Source organism: Strix aluco, chromosome 5 (genome assembly GCF_031877795.1).
Source record: "Strix aluco isolate bStrAlu1 chromosome 5, bStrAlu1.hap1, whole genome shotgun sequence".
Taxonomy (NCBI): domain Eukaryota; kingdom Metazoa; phylum Chordata; class Aves; order Strigiformes; family Strigidae; genus Strix; species Strix aluco.
Genome location: NC_133935.1, coordinates 13,680,250 through 13,697,761, shown reverse-complemented (window position 1 = coordinate 13,697,761; position 17,512 = coordinate 13,680,250). Strand labels below are relative to the sequence as shown.

The 17,512-nt window shown below is 39.6% G+C and overlaps 1 protein-coding gene across 4 annotated transcripts in view; it reads right to left on the bottom strand.

Moving 5' to 3' along the window:
• The window catches only part of DGKI (diacylglycerol kinase iota), a 221,713-nt gene that overhangs the window by 105,246 nt on the left and 98,955 nt on the right, over positions 1-17,512 (bottom strand). For 3 of the 4 annotated variants that reach the window (XM_074826020.1, XM_074826017.1, XM_074826019.1), the window contains exons 7-12: positions 12,745-12,816; positions 12,086-12,202; positions 5,789-5,863; positions 4,472-4,567; positions 2,569-2,651; positions 1,083-1,143 (exon numbers count right to left, since the gene is read on the bottom strand). In XM_074826020.1, the coding sequence (XP_074682121.1) occupies positions 1,083-1,143; positions 2,569-2,651; positions 4,472-4,567; positions 5,789-5,863; positions 12,086-12,202; positions 12,745-12,816 (504 nt within the window). The remainder of the gene's footprint in view (positions 1-1,082; positions 1,144-2,568; positions 2,652-4,471; positions 4,568-5,788; positions 5,864-12,085; positions 12,203-12,744; positions 12,817-17,512) is intronic. The other variant, XM_074826018.1, reaches the window with a different exon arrangement.

The window sequence follows — 17,512 nt, the reverse complement described above, 5'->3', positions numbered from 1 at the left end:
AAGAAAAAGACTTTCAGAAACAGGCAGAAACACTTTTTTGCAGCTTATGCCTCCTGCTAAAGCAATGCCTTGGACATTTCTCAAAGAAAGTTCAAAATACAGTAAAAGTGATATCATATTTTCCCAGGTACCAGCAAGACAGTAGTCTTGCAGAAGCACTGGTATTTATAACCCCCCTATGGCTGGGGTTTTAAAAGACCCCACAGAAGCAGAACAGAAAGTTGCCCCAGAAATTCAAGCAGAGATGGGTTAAGGGTAGGGGTTCAGCTCACTACCCCGTGCCCTAAACTTCTACATATATCTATCCTGGCCAGTCATTACACCTTGCCATTACCTACCTTCCTACTGTTACAACTATTATCAAATGCATATTTGGGGAACTGAGTTTCACAGAGATTAAAGGTCAGTTTTTCAACTGTATTTAAGCACTCAGTGGCACAGACTGATATTTACAATATTCCTAAGTACTGGAAAGAGTAATACAGTTGTAATACTTCTATTACCCACCCATGGCCTCCGGACCCTGTTGGAGCCTGTCTCCAACTGAAGGTGCCTAAATCCTTTCAAGATCTGACCCTATTTGCTTATCCAAGAACACACAGAAATTCAGTAGCAAAGACAGACACTGAACCTGGATCTGCCAGATCCCAAGCTAGTAATATGACCAATGCAATATTCTTCCTCACAGTGCTTTGTAAGCTTTCTTTAGGCACAGAGGAGTCCCTGTTAATGACTGTACTCAGACATCATAGAGACAGGAAGATTTAATGGCTCCAAGATACTGACTTAACCTGCTAGACCCTCAGATCTATATAAATAGTGAGAGGAGGTCAAAGTTAAGTCCTTATTTTTAAGCTGTACCAAATCTACATGCACAAAGCATATAGGACCTTGGACATAAGTATCTGGCTCCACCACTATGCAAGCCAGGCCACACAGAAAATCAAAAAAATTTTTAAGAAGGTAGATTTCACAAGCGTAAGGTACATTAACTATCTCTGCAAGCATCGCAAGGTGGGAAACCCACAACTGCAAGGAATTTAATCACTTGGCCGATGACTGCGGGGTTGCCAGGCACCTACCGTCCCATCCCCGCCACAGGCCAGGATCCGCAGGTTTGGCACTTTTCTGTACAGCTCCAGCCTGGCCAGGAGAAGGAAAGGAAAAAAAGGGGAAAAAGTCAGAATAATAATGGAGACACTTTTTATGCATTTTGCAGAGTGACAGTTTAACCACTGCTTACTGCATTTTCAAATATTCATTACTAAGGATGGGGGTGGAAGCGGGGAGAAAAAAAAAAAATAAAAAAGTAATCTCAGTGCTACCAAAACCCTTGGCAATGAAGAAGCATCTGCCCGGGCAGCCTCAGCCAGCATTAGCCCCAACTCAACCTGAGCCCTGTGGCTCACTTCACATCTTCATACACACACAAAACCACTAGAATGTGAAATGATGCCTTCCTCCATGGTTAGGCAGCACCTCCTGAGGAGTATTTGATCAGTTTAGCATGGTCCCATGCTAAATCTGAAAGGCCAGATTCTCTCGTTCCCTCTGGAGATGACAAAATCTTTAATTTTTCCATTATCCTAAAGCAAACAAATATAAACATTGAGTTTAAGCAAAATTTAGTGTTCCTCATCAGGATTTTCTGAGCCACCATTTCTGAGGCATGTAGAACATGATAATTTCTTCAACTGGTAACTATTTTTAACACCACAGAAGGTAAAAAAATGTAATAGAGTTCTTTCTCTGAATATCTGATCTAGGATACCAACAGTAGAGCCAAAAAAGTATCCATTGAAGACCTGCTCCTTTAGTTGCATGAAAGAGAGGCATAATAAAATATCTTGTAATGAAAGGGGTACATTCACATGAGTGACCAGAGGACTTAATCCTCCTTTAACTCCATTACACACATCTGAAAACTGTATGGCTACCTTAAAGCTTCTATACATCATGAGAGGATCAGCAGTGGAGGTGTTTCTTCAGGAAAAAAGCTTAGGTGCCTTGAATAGCAGATACCTGGACCATTCTTATACAGGTAAATATTTGATTTTATATTACTATCTTTCTGTGCTGCTTAACTTGTGAAAGTAGTGCTGAACAGATGGTTAAGTAAAGCAAGTATCTCAACTACCACAGAAGGATGGTCTCTTAACCCTTAGCAGAGAGAATCAGCCCTTTAAAGACAGGTCCTCCCTCCCTTGGAAGAGGCTCACACTTCAGCTGTTACCCAGATAAGCTGAGCTAGTTACTCAGCAATCAGAGATATTTGCATGCTGCTGTCACGTATGGAAATCTGGAGGCAGCCTCCCCCCACCATAATGCTCAGCCATTAGGGAATGGTAGGCACTGGGATCAGCAGCGAGTCTGTCTTATAGCTATCTGGAACTGGCTCTGTCTGACATGGGAGCAGCTCCTGATCTCTCCTCACAGAAGCCACCACTGCAGCCCTCCCGCTCACTACCAAAATCTGGATACATAAACTTCATACACCAAGCAGAACTTTGTCTGCTCTCCTGATCAGAAAGAATTATGGACCAAAGCGCTGAAGGCTCAAGCACTTACGCATCTCTTGGCCCTTCCTGAGAGAGATCAAAGACCTGGCGTGGATTCAGATACCACATAAACATTTGGAGAACCTTGGTGCCCTGGAAAGAAAGAAAAATCAAAGGAAGGCAAATTTTGAATAGTTTAATGATTATTAGAAATAAGTGTTCATTATTCACTATATTTGGACGGCTTTTCTTTCTTCTGTCCTTTAGAAAGTAAACAAACCAAGAAAAAGGCAAACTAGAAAATGGCAGGGCAGATGACTACTCCATAGAATAGCAACCCACCAATCTGGGCAGGGTGCATAGGCATACATATAGACTGAATTTAACACCACAGATCACTAATGGTTCATAAGAACAGACATTTGGGGTCAGATCAAAGGTACAGGTCCCACAGCAACCTGTTCTCCTGCCTCTCACCACCTGCAACAAGAAGAAACATCCGTTATCCCACACCACCCTCAGTCAAACATGACAGCAAGAAGTTGAACAGGCTCATGGGCAAACTCACCATCATACTGAACAGTGTCCTGCCCAACATCCAAGCAATGACACTGCTTTGACCTTCATGATCACCACCATGAACCCTCATAACTGTAGCCCTCTACCATCTAATGAAGCAGGAGCCAAGGACTCTATAGCCTACAGCTGCCCCAATGCTCCCTCACTCACTACAATGTGGCCAGCCCATCACCTGAAGATATAGTTTCTGCTTTCTCAAATTCTTGGGTTCATATTCTAGATACTCTTAATTCCTTCCTTCATGTTCTACCCAGACAAAGTGGCAGGATCTCTTACTAGTAGAAGAGGGTTAAGAACCCTATGGGATGAACTTGTATTCAAAAGTAATTCAAGAATGCATTTCAGACATGGCCTGGGAGGTGCAAGTCAGGAATTTTCAGTAGCTCCCACTTCTGAGGGATGACTCTTCTGTCTGACACCTTCCCTTAAGTGGAGAACTAAGAATAGCAAAGTGCCTAGGAAAATGTATAAGAACAGAGAAAACAAATGTGATGTTTGCTGTAGGTATTCTCCCAGCCTCAGCTATTTGTAATTCATAGAACTCTTGAGCCAGAGGAGGATACAGGACTTCAGTAACCTTCAGGGTTTTCTCTTCCAAATCTCTCCTTCAGTCCATGTAAACTTTTAGCATCCATAACATCCTATGGCAAAGAGTTTTGCAGCTGAAATACATACTTACTTTTTTCTTTGTTTTGAATCAGTCTTAGCAGTTTCCTTTGATATCCTCCCTAATTCATCTAACAGAGGAGAAAGCGAGCAACAGCTATGCTATTCTCCATGCTCTATAGGCCTCTGTTGTATCTTTCGTCAATCTTTCCCTTTCAACTAGAAACCCCTGCTCATCAAAAGGCACTCAGATTATTTGATATTCAAAAAGTGGCAGAACTAATCTGGAAAACATTCACTTGGATAAGTTTTAATTCCAAGAACACTAAGAAAGAAGTGTGCTGCATGTAAGTCACCAAAACTTAGTTCTCTGGTACAGTACAAGACCAGTAATGATTTTTTAAAATGCCATAGGAATGTGTCATTTCACATTCACTAATTTTACTAGACTTCCCTAGTAAAATTAATCCACTTTTTGGATAAAAAAAATCTTCATTGGCAATTCAAATTTTCTGCAGAAAGACGAAGCCTTCTGAAAACCTCCAAACTATCATTTTAGATTCCTTTCAAGAATCTCAAGATAGGAATATAACTACTCAGATACTGAAGTATCCATTTCATCCATCCAATTCCACTGAAGTGGAAAGGGCATTCAACAGCAAGGACCTCTTCTGAGGACTGCAGTGAGGCATAGAGTTCTTCCTATCTGACTGACCAAGAACTAGTCTCATTTGCAGAAACACGGTTGTTAAACTACAGCTTTGTGACCTGGATCCAGATGTTCTTACCTGATTCCCTCCACTTTTTGGATTGACAAAAACCAGCAATGGCTTCATGAGTGGAGAGGAGATAGGCTTTATCACAAATGGCCGACCTTTGTTATCCTGAGAAACAGAAACAAGAAACAGCTTTAGTACAAGCCATGTATGTTTCCCTGGCCTAACATGTGCAGGAAACCCAACCTAGCTCTGACAAAACTACCTCAGGTACTGGAAATAGTACAGCTATGTTAATGTGGTGCTCACCTGGGACTAATTTATCCAGATGAGACAATCAAGTAAGAAAATAATAGGGAGGAGAAAATCACTTCAGGCCAACACAAAACTATTTTGAAATTTTACTCAATGTTATTTCCCCAAAAAGCAATTATTCACACAGTGCTAATGTGTCAGATAAAGTGCTATTTTTAATATGAACACTTTTTCAACAGAAAATAGAATGACATAAGCTACTTATTTTATTAATTCCATCCACAAGACAAGTTGTATCAGCACTTATTTGCAGATGATCTGTTCTTGAGTTCTTGGCCTTGCTGCCCTCCCACCTTTGAACAAATGTCACAGGTCAAACATGACATGTCAATGAGAAAAATATTTGCCTCCCTACCCCTGCAGGACACCAGAGAGCCCAGTAGTGAGGGCACTCTCCTGGGCTGTGGAAGACACAGATTCAAATTTCTGGTCTGCAGCTCTCCTACCACCCAAGCGAGGACCTTAACCAGAGAGCCTTGGCTATGCAGAGGTAAGCCTCCCTCCACCTCTCCCATGAGGCTGTTATGCTGTTATTCCTCTGTATAACTAATCCACTAGTCAGTGTCTGGAAACAATGTCTTCCATAAGTTGCATGGTAAATCAAACCATCAGATCATTCATCTGTTTTCTCTCTCTCTTTGTGGCCCAATATCAATTTTCACACAAACAGAATATTTCTAATACAAGATCTCCAGAGGGAGACACCCTCAAACTGGACCAGACCCTTGCATCAGTGCACTCACCATGGATTTCACAACCCCAGTTTCACACCCCTGCTCTGCCTAGTGGAAACCAAGGGTCTGAGCTGAGTCTCTTACATCCCAAGGGAACGCTGTTTCATTAGGCTGCTGGTCCTTCTGGAGTCTGGTATGTTGTTTCTTGAAAAAAATCAACTCAGCAAATAAAACTTCTCATCTTATCAAAACTGATCTCTTCTCACAACAAATTCAATAGCATGGAATTTTCCAGTGGAAAAAATATATTAAACACTGTAGTAAAAGAATTAAACTTTAAAGTCTGCATTTAGACATTTAAACAAAGGGAGACTGGTTTCCAAAGCACTTTAATACCTACTTCATTGCCTCTTTTACTGGCTTTTCTTTTAAAAGACGTTCTCTTCTTTCGCCGCGTTGAAGTCTTTAATGAGTTCTACATCAAAAGAAAAAAGAATACATGAAAAGCAAAACAAAATTTAGAAGACAGGCCCAGACAGAGCCCCTTTACGAAGCTCTTCCATGCATGTCCACTTGGAGAATGATAAGAGTATCTGGCACATGCTTGAGATTTAAATTACATGCGCTGCATGCTTTACACTTCCACACCACCGTTTATGGAGAAAGCCACACACGGAGACCAGACTGGTGCTTTGGAACTGGAAACTTTCCCACGCTGTGAGGGGGGAAAAAGATCAGATGCTCCCATAGACTCACATAACACCACATGTTGTACCTGCCAACCCTCCCAATAGGGGTAGGAGACGCCCATTTCCCCTTCGGGGCTCCAGTCTCCTGCCCAATCAGGCTCGTCTCCTGGTATGGAGACCACCTGCATAAAGATGTAATAAAAAACATGATAAATGAGATATTTTTCATGTTTTTTTTAGGAAAGAAAACAACAAGTTTTAGCTCTGGCAACCATCATGACTCGACATAACGTAGGCCACCATGGCGAATGATGCTGGCACTGTGGACTCAGTTCCAGCCTATCAAGAAACTTGTGTATTCGTCTACTAAGGAACAAACTGAACTGTTAAAATTTAAGGATTTGGGTGAGCGGGGTGTTTGTGAGGGGTTTGTTTACTTTGCTTTTAAATAACAGTATCATTTAACTACATAGAAAAAAATATAAAACTGCTTCTATTTTTACAGAACTTACTAAAATAGAACTTGCATCAAAGCTATTCTCCAGGCTGGCAATAGCCTGCTCAGCGATACTGAACCAAAAGTTGTTCTGGTGTGGTAAGAACAGTCCAAGAAGGGGAATTTTATTTTATTTTTAAATTATTTTAATTCAGTAACTGAAGTCAAACCTGCAGGAAACCCTAATCCCTTCCATGTGATTGAAATTTTGTATTATAGGAAATACTGTAAATATTTTCTCAGTATTTCGTCTTCCAGTTTAGCCGTCTCCAGGAAATAAAGTAACACAGGGAATTAGAAGAAAGTTTATTGATTATTTTCTGGCTTCAAGAGGGGAAGCAAGATCCACTCAGCTCATCCAAAAGTTCATTTCTGCCCTGACCTTATTCAAAAGAGTACCACTAATGAAAAAAGTCAATGAGCAGAGATCATCAAATCCATAAGCAGTGACGTCTGTCCTTAATCCTGCTTGCTAACCAACATTAACAAAAATAGCTACTAGATTCTGCTTAATACCTAACAACACTGTCAGAATTGCAAGACTTCAGTACAACACACGAGATACAGAAGTTAATCTTTCCACATATCTAAGAAGTTAAGAAAACATAACAGCTATCTAGCTCAAATACCTAAAGAGGCCATCCTTTTGCACCCAGACCAAGAGAAGCCTGATGCAGAGCACAAGGTTCCCAGCTTTTTGTCACCTCTCAGCATTGCTTGTGGACCAGGATATAGTCATGCTTTGTTGCTTACTGAAAGTACTGAACACAAGACAGCTCTGCAGAGCAATTACAGGACACTTGCCCTTTTAGACCATACTTTGAGAAACCACCTAAAGAAGTGTTTGTACTCTTCCCTACTCCGATACAAAATGATCTCGAAAGCATGATAAACCACAAAGACTGCACTGACTACAGAAGTGCATCAGCAATATCATCTGCATGGTCTTTCATCGCCCTACCTCAGTATTCAGACTGACTGTAGACAAAAGTCTTTATGTCAATAGAAAGGTACAGGACATTACTCTCAAAGCTGACTCCCGTGGGGGCGTTAACCTAGTTCCTCAGCCATTCTTTGATGAAGGATTCTCCTTGGAGTGGGGCATAACACAGGACAGAGAGAGGAGATCTAGTCTATCCACAGTCTTGCCAGCAGTCCGCTGAAAGGTCAGGGGCATATCAAGCCTTCTCCCCATGCTTCAGTCTCTCCAAGTGTAAAATTTAAAATATTTATCCTGCTGGTTAAGTGCAGTGAATTCAGCTGGCAAATATTAGTCTGTAACTCAAGTTAGGTATTATACCAGGCAAGTACTTAACTGTACCTCTGGAAGAACCACTGTACTTGTTATTCTACCTCCACAATGGGTGGACCCAAGCCCAGTGAAGTTCTTCTGGAAAGGGCAAAGACAGTTCAGTAAAATCCTTACTAATTTTAAAAGAATAATTTAAAGAATGTTTAAATGTAGTTGTCATTAAATCCAAATCCCATTATAACATATCTCTTTCCTTGCCTATGGGTGGGGTGGAAGAGGCATAGAGCTATATTAGAGAAACTGTTTTAGTCTAAGCCTCTATTTATGATTATAATGATTTTAATTTCCACACAAAAAACGCACTACAATGCGCTACATCACAACTACATTATTTCACCTTTTTTTTTTTAACATGCCTTCACCTGCAGTGTTAAGACAACCTAAAGCTTTGCTATAATGATTGCAACTGCATGTACATAGCAGATGAAAGGCAAAAAAAACTCCTTAACCATATACAGGTTATGTAGAAACATGCAGAAGAATAACAGCCAAGAGTAATCATCAGTCTTTGTACGCTGAAGTGAAGAAATGGATGTATATTACCTTGTCCACCTAACAAGGTGATGAGTATTTTATAAACATATAATGTTATTCAGCACAGTACCTGATAGCAAAGCATACCTTTAAATAGGCACCATATGTAAATCCTAACTTGTCTCGAGAGAGAAAACCTCTCTTTTGTGGATGTCAGTTTGACCATCTTCAAAAATAAATTTTCCATATTATTTAATGGTCAGTATATTTCTCAGCAAGCTTAGCTAGATGAATAGAAGAATTGGAGTGCTTGTATGGTGTTGGGTGGCGTGAGGGCCACAGACTATCTCAAAAGCAAATCCAATGGACCCCTTCAACATTTTCCTTTAGATCATTTCAGCCTTCATTTTCAAAGGCTTTTAGCATGCTGGGCTTCAAATGATTTAAATAATGAACAGCCTCTGGGAAGGTCAATCTTGAGCATCTTCTGCTTGTTCAAAAACCACCATCAGACAAGTCAGCTGAACCCAGCAATTGAGGAAATAAGGAAATAAACCCAGAAATATAAATATTCACTAGCACTTTTAAAAGGTCCTCAAAGAAGGAGAAGAAAACACCATGTTTACTCACCTTGAAAAGAAAAAATTGGAATTTTACAGTTACTGCCTTTGCCTTCCCAAACAGAAGACAGACTGAATCAGTAAGTATATCAGCCAGATCCTCCTTATTATCTACTTTTCTCTCACAACATAAGCATATATCAAGTCCATTTCTAGAGCTAACACGACTTGGGCTACCAAACCTCACCTATAACAATACACCAACAGTCAACAGGGGTGACCTACTTTCATCACAAACTAGGAGATGGAATTGATTTAAACCCCAGGAAAACAGATCTGGTATCAAAGTGCTGCTAACACAGTACAGAAACACTAAAAATCAGTAGAAATGTTACAGAAGTGGCTCACATTATGAATAACATGGAATAGGTATTGGGAGTTTTCCATTCATGTAAATGGGTCATTACATACAGGGCTACCACCGATCCCAAAGCTATTTGAACCATTCTGAATATTCCTCATCTTGCAATCAATTGCTTGCAAGAAGCAAAAGCTCCCCATTTAGAATGTAGGTTGTCAACAGAGATTTGTCCTTAACCAATTACACCATGATGCTTCACTACAACATTGCTAATCAGAGGGGGAGTGTGCTCTTTATTCAAGCCCAATATTTGATAGGTGGTGACCCACGTTGTACAAAATAAGCATGGAAAACCATTTTTGTAGCAATAAAAATAAAAATTAAAAATCAGGGCAAGATTTTGCTACAAAAAGCCATCTTATTTGCTTAAAAGAAACAACCAAACAGGATGAAGGCACCACTAAAATCAATTTCATATGAGTAGGGAATTCAGTTCAGGAGTTGCCTGTGACCAATGTAAGTAGTTAATTAGAGCTGAGGAAATATTTTATAACAAAAAGGCTTCTAGCCAAATTTATTCCGATTGTGGAATATGTGAAAAACAGATTGCTGGTTACACATTTATTTACTATCTGAATTTACAAAATTTTGTGAATATTGTGTTTGTATGCTGTGGATTGAATGCACTGAATATTTCATAGTGTTTACCAAATGTTCATATAGGGTGAAGAGAGTCATAATACACAGAAGTAGAGCTGGCCAGAAACAGCAGGAGAGGAGAAAATATTTCCCCCCAAAAAATAATAAATAAAAAAACCTTCTGCCAAAAATCTGAAAACACATCTGAAAGATGCGTTAGTATTTTCTACAGCAATAAGGATTCATTCCCCAGAACTAATAGCGCAATGAGTGCTGTTAAGAAGTTTCATGGAAATATGCCCATTTTCTGTGCTAAATATAATTTTGATCTAGCTAATGCTTCAATTACTCAAGATAGATTTTTTTTCATGCTACTGACCATGAATTTCAAGGACTCAAGATGTGATGGAGAGGGAATATTGAAGTACTTCCTCTCCACTCATGACTCAGGCACACAAAGCAACATTTAAAATCTTTATTTAAAAGCATTTTTCCCTTGAATTCTAATTAACTAGATCAGATTAATTTTTTTATTGCAACTTTTCTGAAAAAACAACAGACAAGAAAGAAAATTCTCTGAAAATATTATAAGGAAGGTACCCTGCTTTGGCCAAATGCCAAATCAAAAGAAAATTACAAGTGTTGATTACTTTTTTTTTTAATAAATATTGAATAAAATAAAAATTAAAAAGATTGAAGAAAGGCTGCTTTTAGTAAGGTCAGACATGGATACATCTATCAAATATGACACAGGTGCTGAAAATTAGCCAAGGAGATTAAGTACCTGTCAAGGACTCAGATTCTTCAAAAAGAGAGGAAAAAAGATTCTTCTGGAGGAGGGTGGAGTAAAACCAACAGAGAAAGAAGAGTGCGGGGAGAAAATACAAATGCCAAAGAAACCTTTTTTTTTTCCAGAATGGAGGTGGCTAGGGATCTTGCCTACTCTCTCTGGACCTAAAGGAGAAATAGCGGTCTCTTTGGACAACTTTGATTAAGCTATATGTGTATTTCCCCTTCCCACCTTGTCTTTAATATCCAGCTTATTAGAAATGCTATTCATGCAAAAATCTGACAATCATATCCCTAGACTGGAACTAAAAACTGAACAGCATCACAACTTAAGACTTTTTTCCAGTTTTGTGGGACTAATTTTGTCTTGCTGCCTTGCCTACAGTCTAAACTTCTCAGCTTCTTGTTGACAAGCAGGGGACAGAGCCAGGAAGCCCGGGGTCAATTCAAAGGATGGACACACTAACATTAAGAATGACACATCACTACTCTATAAAACCAGCATTCCTGTCAATGGAGTAAAACTACAAGAAAACATGAGTGGGAAGTTCAAATATCCCAGAGACTATTCATTTCAGAAGAAAACAAACCGACTTGTTTCAGTGCTTCTGAAATAAAACTTTTACCAGGATTCCTGACTCCCTGATATGTTCAGTGCTTGTTTGTCTGTTTCTTTCAGTTCAACCTGGAGTTAAAACAGACTTTCAAAGAAAAAAATACTTCTTGCCTGACGTGAATCCCCTTTTAATTTTTGGCCAGCTCTCTTTTGCATACCTTTTCTCCCTATTGTGCTCACCAGGGAATTATCCTCTCCAAGACATACCACATCTATTACAAAAGCTCTGAAGTCTAATGCTTGTTACCTGCAACTAAATGAGCACGTGGGCTTATTGCTGACATTCAACAAGCACAGATGTAAATAAGACGTGATTGTTTAAATGTCCATTGACAGAAAATTCAGAGGGATGCCAGTCCAACTACAGTCAATTCTTACTGCAGTTCAAGTGAATGTTTGCAAACAGTTTTTCCCTGTATTTGCTCAGCTCTATTTAATGAAACATGCTTGACTGCCTGCAACACAGGGGATTTCTTGCAGTATGCTCGCTGAACTCACAATTAGAGGAACAAATCTGAGCTGGATTTGCTCAGAACAAAAGTCATGTTTGTTGCTAATCATCCCAAACAGGGAAATCTACTAAAGTGCTGGATGGAGGTGCGGGAGGATAGAGGTTCATAATCACCATGGATGTATGCTGGGTTTCAGGGATAGATACAGGGTTGAACAAGCATGCCTTAGTGAAGGAGTACTGAGCGGCGAAGCCAGGTTGGCCCTGTGCAGCCATACAGCTCCGGAAACAGACATCAGCATGCAGTTACCTGAGGTTTCTTCACCTTAATGATCCAGGTGGGAGGCACAATGACAGCAGCGTGAGCCCCCAGGGAACATGGCTCCTCAATGTGATGTAGCATGAAACAGGTGACTTTGTTATGAAACTGGAAGAGAGGAAAAGAGTCAATAAGGAGATCAAGACAGACAAAGGGGAAGCATAGAGAGGAGTAAGAGGGTGATGGTACAAAAACTGGAGCAATGTTCCCAACTCCACCATCTTCAAGTCCTTCAAACCATGGAGTTTTAGGAACATATAACTAAAGATAATTTTCTCTAGCCATGCCTTCTTACCAAAACAACACCCCAAAACCAAAAAAAAACCCAATCACTCCTACTTAAACACAGATCACAGACTGAAGACCACAACCTAGTCTGATGCAGCTGTGTGTATTAAGAGTCCTTTGGCTGAGCTAGCAGCAGCAGGGCATTGATGGGAGGTAGCCAGCGACTATGTTGTGCAGCAAGAATCTTCTCCTAGAGGACTCATGTCAGTCAGTTATAGTGTCTTTAAGCAAAATGAACAGAAATGGCAAAACTGGGGGGGATTCACAAAGAGGGAACCCTCTGAGCCACGAAAAATGAAATTGCTTTTGGTATGGCCACTCAATGAAGCTGCCACCAGTCTCCCTGAGTATTGTTCACTTACCGCCAGCTTGCACCAGGAACAACTGATGGCCACAATCTCTTTACTATGGAAGGAGAATTTTTGCTGAAAGCCCTAGAACAAGCAGGAAAAAAACCATTAAATTCCTCCTGACTACAAGCAAATTTACACCTTTAACTCTTGCCAGGTGGCTGTACTAGGCTAAATCAGTTCATAAAAGTTGGATACACTGGTTCAGCCTCAAAGCTCTTAAGCACCAAACAGACTTTTGGAGGATAAAAACAATGACAGGATTCACAGAGAAGGTTCTTCAACTGGGGAATTTTCACACATTTCTAAAAACACTTCTCCAAAATTTTATGCTTTTTCTTAGATTTTGTAGTTAAAAACAACCAAAGAAGAAATAAAGAAGAAATGCCTATTTTAATGGATTTCTACAGATCTAACATTCAGGTTTTCTGTTGAACAAAACATTCCCTCATTGCAGTCTTGTTTGCTCTAAATGTAAACACAAATTTTAGTTGTTTTGTTTTGGTTTTTTTTGGTTTTTTCTTTTTTTTCTTTTTTAAATACATAGTTGAATCAACTACAATGTCTGTGTGGAAAAGTTCTGATTGGGAAATTAAGTTTATTGTTTTATTGAGCCAACTCAGACCAAAATCTTTTTAGTAAGTTCCAAAAAACCAAGATGGTCTGATTCAGATCAAACAGATAAAAGAAAATATTTCTTTGTAGTTCTAAAGAGAAAAGTGCCCACCATTAGCAGGAAATATGAGATTTTACTCTCCCACAGAAGAGTTTAATTTTGTAAAATGCAATTTCAGCAGATATATCACTTTGCTCTGAATTCTAAGGCTGAAAAACACCATTAGGTCATATACACCCTTCTTGCATATAACACAGGCAATAAATGGTAAGTTACAGGCTAAAAATTTGTGTTCAGTTAAAGCTTATTTTCGCTAGAGAAAGAATTGATGTGGGTTGATGGCTGCAGAGATGGAAAATCCAGAACTTCACTGAACAGTTTGTCATAGTCACCTTCACTGCTTAGATTTCAGATTTGCAGTCATCTGGATCCTTTATTCATTAGCTTCTGTCAAGCCTCTCTCTAGTACATTAAAGTAGCCTGTTACTGCCCAGAATCTTCTAATTCAGTTTCTCTATCAAGTCATGAATTCGTGAGCCAGCTTTATTTTCAGCAAACTGAGTTTTACCTACATCTCCTACGTGCTGGGCAATGCCCAAGACCCAATGCAAAGAGTTAAAATATGATTTAGTAACATCTAACAGGACACTGCCTCACTGCTTCTATAATTAAGGTACTTTTTACCCTAGCTGCTGTGGAAAGGAACAGGAAGATGGACACCCACAGGAAAGATGAGCCTATTAGTGCTCAGTGCAATGACAATGTCAAGCACACCAAGAAGGAGAATTAAATGAACAACCAAAAACCCATTCAGAGATGCAATGGTCTTGTTAAGTGAGGGACTGAGCTATAGTCTGTCCATACCTGGTAGTTGAGGACAACCCTATTGATACCCTGAAGAGGAGAAGGCTCTACCTGTCTGTCTGCCATGCAGAAGTGCACACTGCAGTTGCTTCTTCAGTGTCCTCAGCATGTATTCAAACCAGCTTGCCAGATGGACTACACCACCAACTAAGGCCTACTCCTAAAGAAGCTTATGACACCTCTGCCTAGATTTTTTTTTTTTTAAATCCTTTCCCTAATACCTCAGGGTTTACATTCAGAGAAATTCAGAGTAGATTATTCATAATGATGGTGATTTGGCATATTCAGGTTTAGTAATAGAGCATGGTCAATGGCTTCACAAAGACAAGCTGGCCAGCTGCTTCTTGCTGGGCAGCTCTAGTCTGCCATTCAGTGGGGGCACAAGAACAGAGTGACAGTACATATGACACGAGTGCTGGAACAGAGGTCTGACACTGGACAAAATGTTCTATTCTCATTCACTTATAGTAGTGCTTCTTAATGTTTCTCACAAATCTCACTCTTTCTTGTTGCAAAGTGTATTTAAAAAATTATTTCAGCCCCTCATGGGCATGAAATGTTTTGTTTTGTTCTGCTTTGTAACAATCATGGGAGAAATTCTTCTCTCCCAAAACCTCCACTAATAAAACCTAAAGTTCAGTACATTAATTCCACAGCCCATCAGTTGCGTATTTTAAACATATGGACTGAGCAGCTTGTCTGGTTCTGGATGGACCGTTTTTCATTTATTTAGTAAGCCATTTGGCTTTTAGGGAGTCATTAGAGAAAATGATACAGCAATAAAAACATATTAATGATAAGTAGCAATAACCACCACTTTTCTTCCTCAAATTGCTTTACAAATGTGAGCTAATTCCTCCTAAGGATACATGTTTGAGGTAAGATAGGAATTGTTTGAAAGCTAACATTACAAAGAAAGGAACTGATAAAGTGATGCACTGCAGGTCACAGTGAGATTTGATGGGGACTATCGGATTGAAACACTGGAGACCCCCATATTCCAACAGAAATCATCTCTTCTGTCTTCTCTCAGTGAGAAGGAAAATTAAGTTTCAGCTATCTTGTTCCTGGGTCATGCAAGGTGGTCTTCTACACAAACTTAAGAAATTTTGTGGTAGAAAATTAATTTCACCTTTGTGAGAATATCAGCCTAACAGCACCTGATCAGCCCTGATTCACTGGCACCCAATTCCTTACAACACATGAAATCCCATATTGTGAGCTGCTCCTGCAGAAATAAACAGTTTTGCATACCAGAGGAAATATATTTGGAGGTAAAGAGCACCTGAATCCCCAGCCTGTATTGGTGATTACAATCTGTTTAAATAATCTGGATCAAAATCCACATTATAATAGAGACACCCACACACACAAACAGAGCATGTAGGGATTACTAGCTTTAACATGTTTTGATTATATTCTCAAATGTATTTATCATTGAAGAGTATTTTCACATCAATGTTAGGGCTACTAATAAATTTTTTAGCATGTATTTTCCTACAATATTTATTCCCTCCTTAATGCTCTCAAAGATATTCCAACACATTACTGTAGGAAAGCCAGGTATTATTACAACTCAAATACAGACAGCAACAGAAGCATTTGGATGGTGATCTCTGCTAAAATAACAAAGAACTAGAACTGCCTTTCAGGTACTAGAAATTTCAGTCCTACCATTATATGCAGGGAAAACATACAGCTCTGCATCAATCCACAGGCCTTTAAAGGGACCAGTAACAGAAAGAGATAAACACCATAGCTGCACACTGTGTGTATATAGTAGACACACTGCTTTGGACACCACAGAAAGTAAAGAGAAATAAATTGTCTGTTTAGCATGATGGCCCAAGATGCATTCTCAGCCTCAAAAAATCCCTAAGCCACTGGTAACTGGAAGTATATGAAGAACAGATCACTTCACATTCATCCTTAAGCTTCTATTACTGCACACAGTCATGAACTGGATGCCAGACCACATGGTCTTAACATTCTTATGTTGTATTACACAAAGACAAAAAAATTCTGATTTCTCTGATGATCCCAGGTAACAAACAGATAATAAGAGCTAAAAGCTACAAAACTACCTTTTTTTTCCCCCACCTGCAAGAGAAAGAAATGAGTTCTTAAACATCATGAATTGTGTAGAGTATGTGGTTTGGGAGCATTTATTTACCATCCCTTCCAACACAAGAGCTACAGAGCATTAGACAAAAAACTAGTGACAGGTTTGAAACAACCAAATTGTAGTTGTTCTCACAGCATGTAGTTAAATTCGGGAATTACTTGCTAAAGGATGTTATAAATGCTACAACTTTACAGGAACTCAAGGATCAACTACACAACATCACAGGAAAGAAAGTTGTCATAGGCTGTTAAATATGAAGGCACCATTCCTGGAAATTCATGAGACAGAACTTCTTAGAGGCCAGGAGACTGTTTTGGGGATGCATCACTAAACACCTGCCCCATCTTATACTTTTCCATAATAAGTCACTGTTGAATACTGGTCTCGATGGTACTTTGTCTTAAGAGATATGGCCATCCTTCTCTTAGAGTCTCCAGCTCAAAAAAAAAAAAAAAAAAAAAAAAAAAAGAGAGAACCATGGCAGCAAATAGACAGAAATAGATTGTTTGGGTCCACTGCACTCAGTAAGATTCTGAACAAGACTTTCCAGGCCTCATTCCCCAGCACCGATTTCTGCATATATTACTTTTGCAGTACATGGGTGAAATCACCCCTGGAAGGAAGAAAACTGAAGCCTAGATGAGACCACATAAGCTGTATCTGCGCTAGCAAGAAACTTGTAACAGTGGGAGCACAGGCTCTGTTGGTACTGAGGACACTACACACAAGGATTTTCAGAGAATTTTACTTTGGACTAGTTATAGTCTGGTCCTGCAGACTGAATGCCCATTAGTAGCTGCAGAATTAATTTTCAGTTAAGTTTAATCTAAAAGGAATTCAGTCCATTTGCTGCAAGACTGTCTCATGCATGAACCATGGCAAGTGGTGACAATCAGGAAAACTCCTTCCAAGCTGCACTTCTGATCTAAAGCAGAACACTGACATAGGCACCTCTGCGCTTCACCTCTCAGGAAGTGTCAGCTGTGGCACAGAAGGCACACAAAATATAAAGCCACAAAGCTGTGCTAAGGATGTTGGGAGTATCAATTCCTTTCCACTGGCTTATGATGTGAAGCATGAGATGGGCATATCCTAAATATTTTCTTTACTCAAACTGTTATCAATTATCATCAAATTACTTAACCATCCAGTTCCAGCCATGGGATAGGATCAAT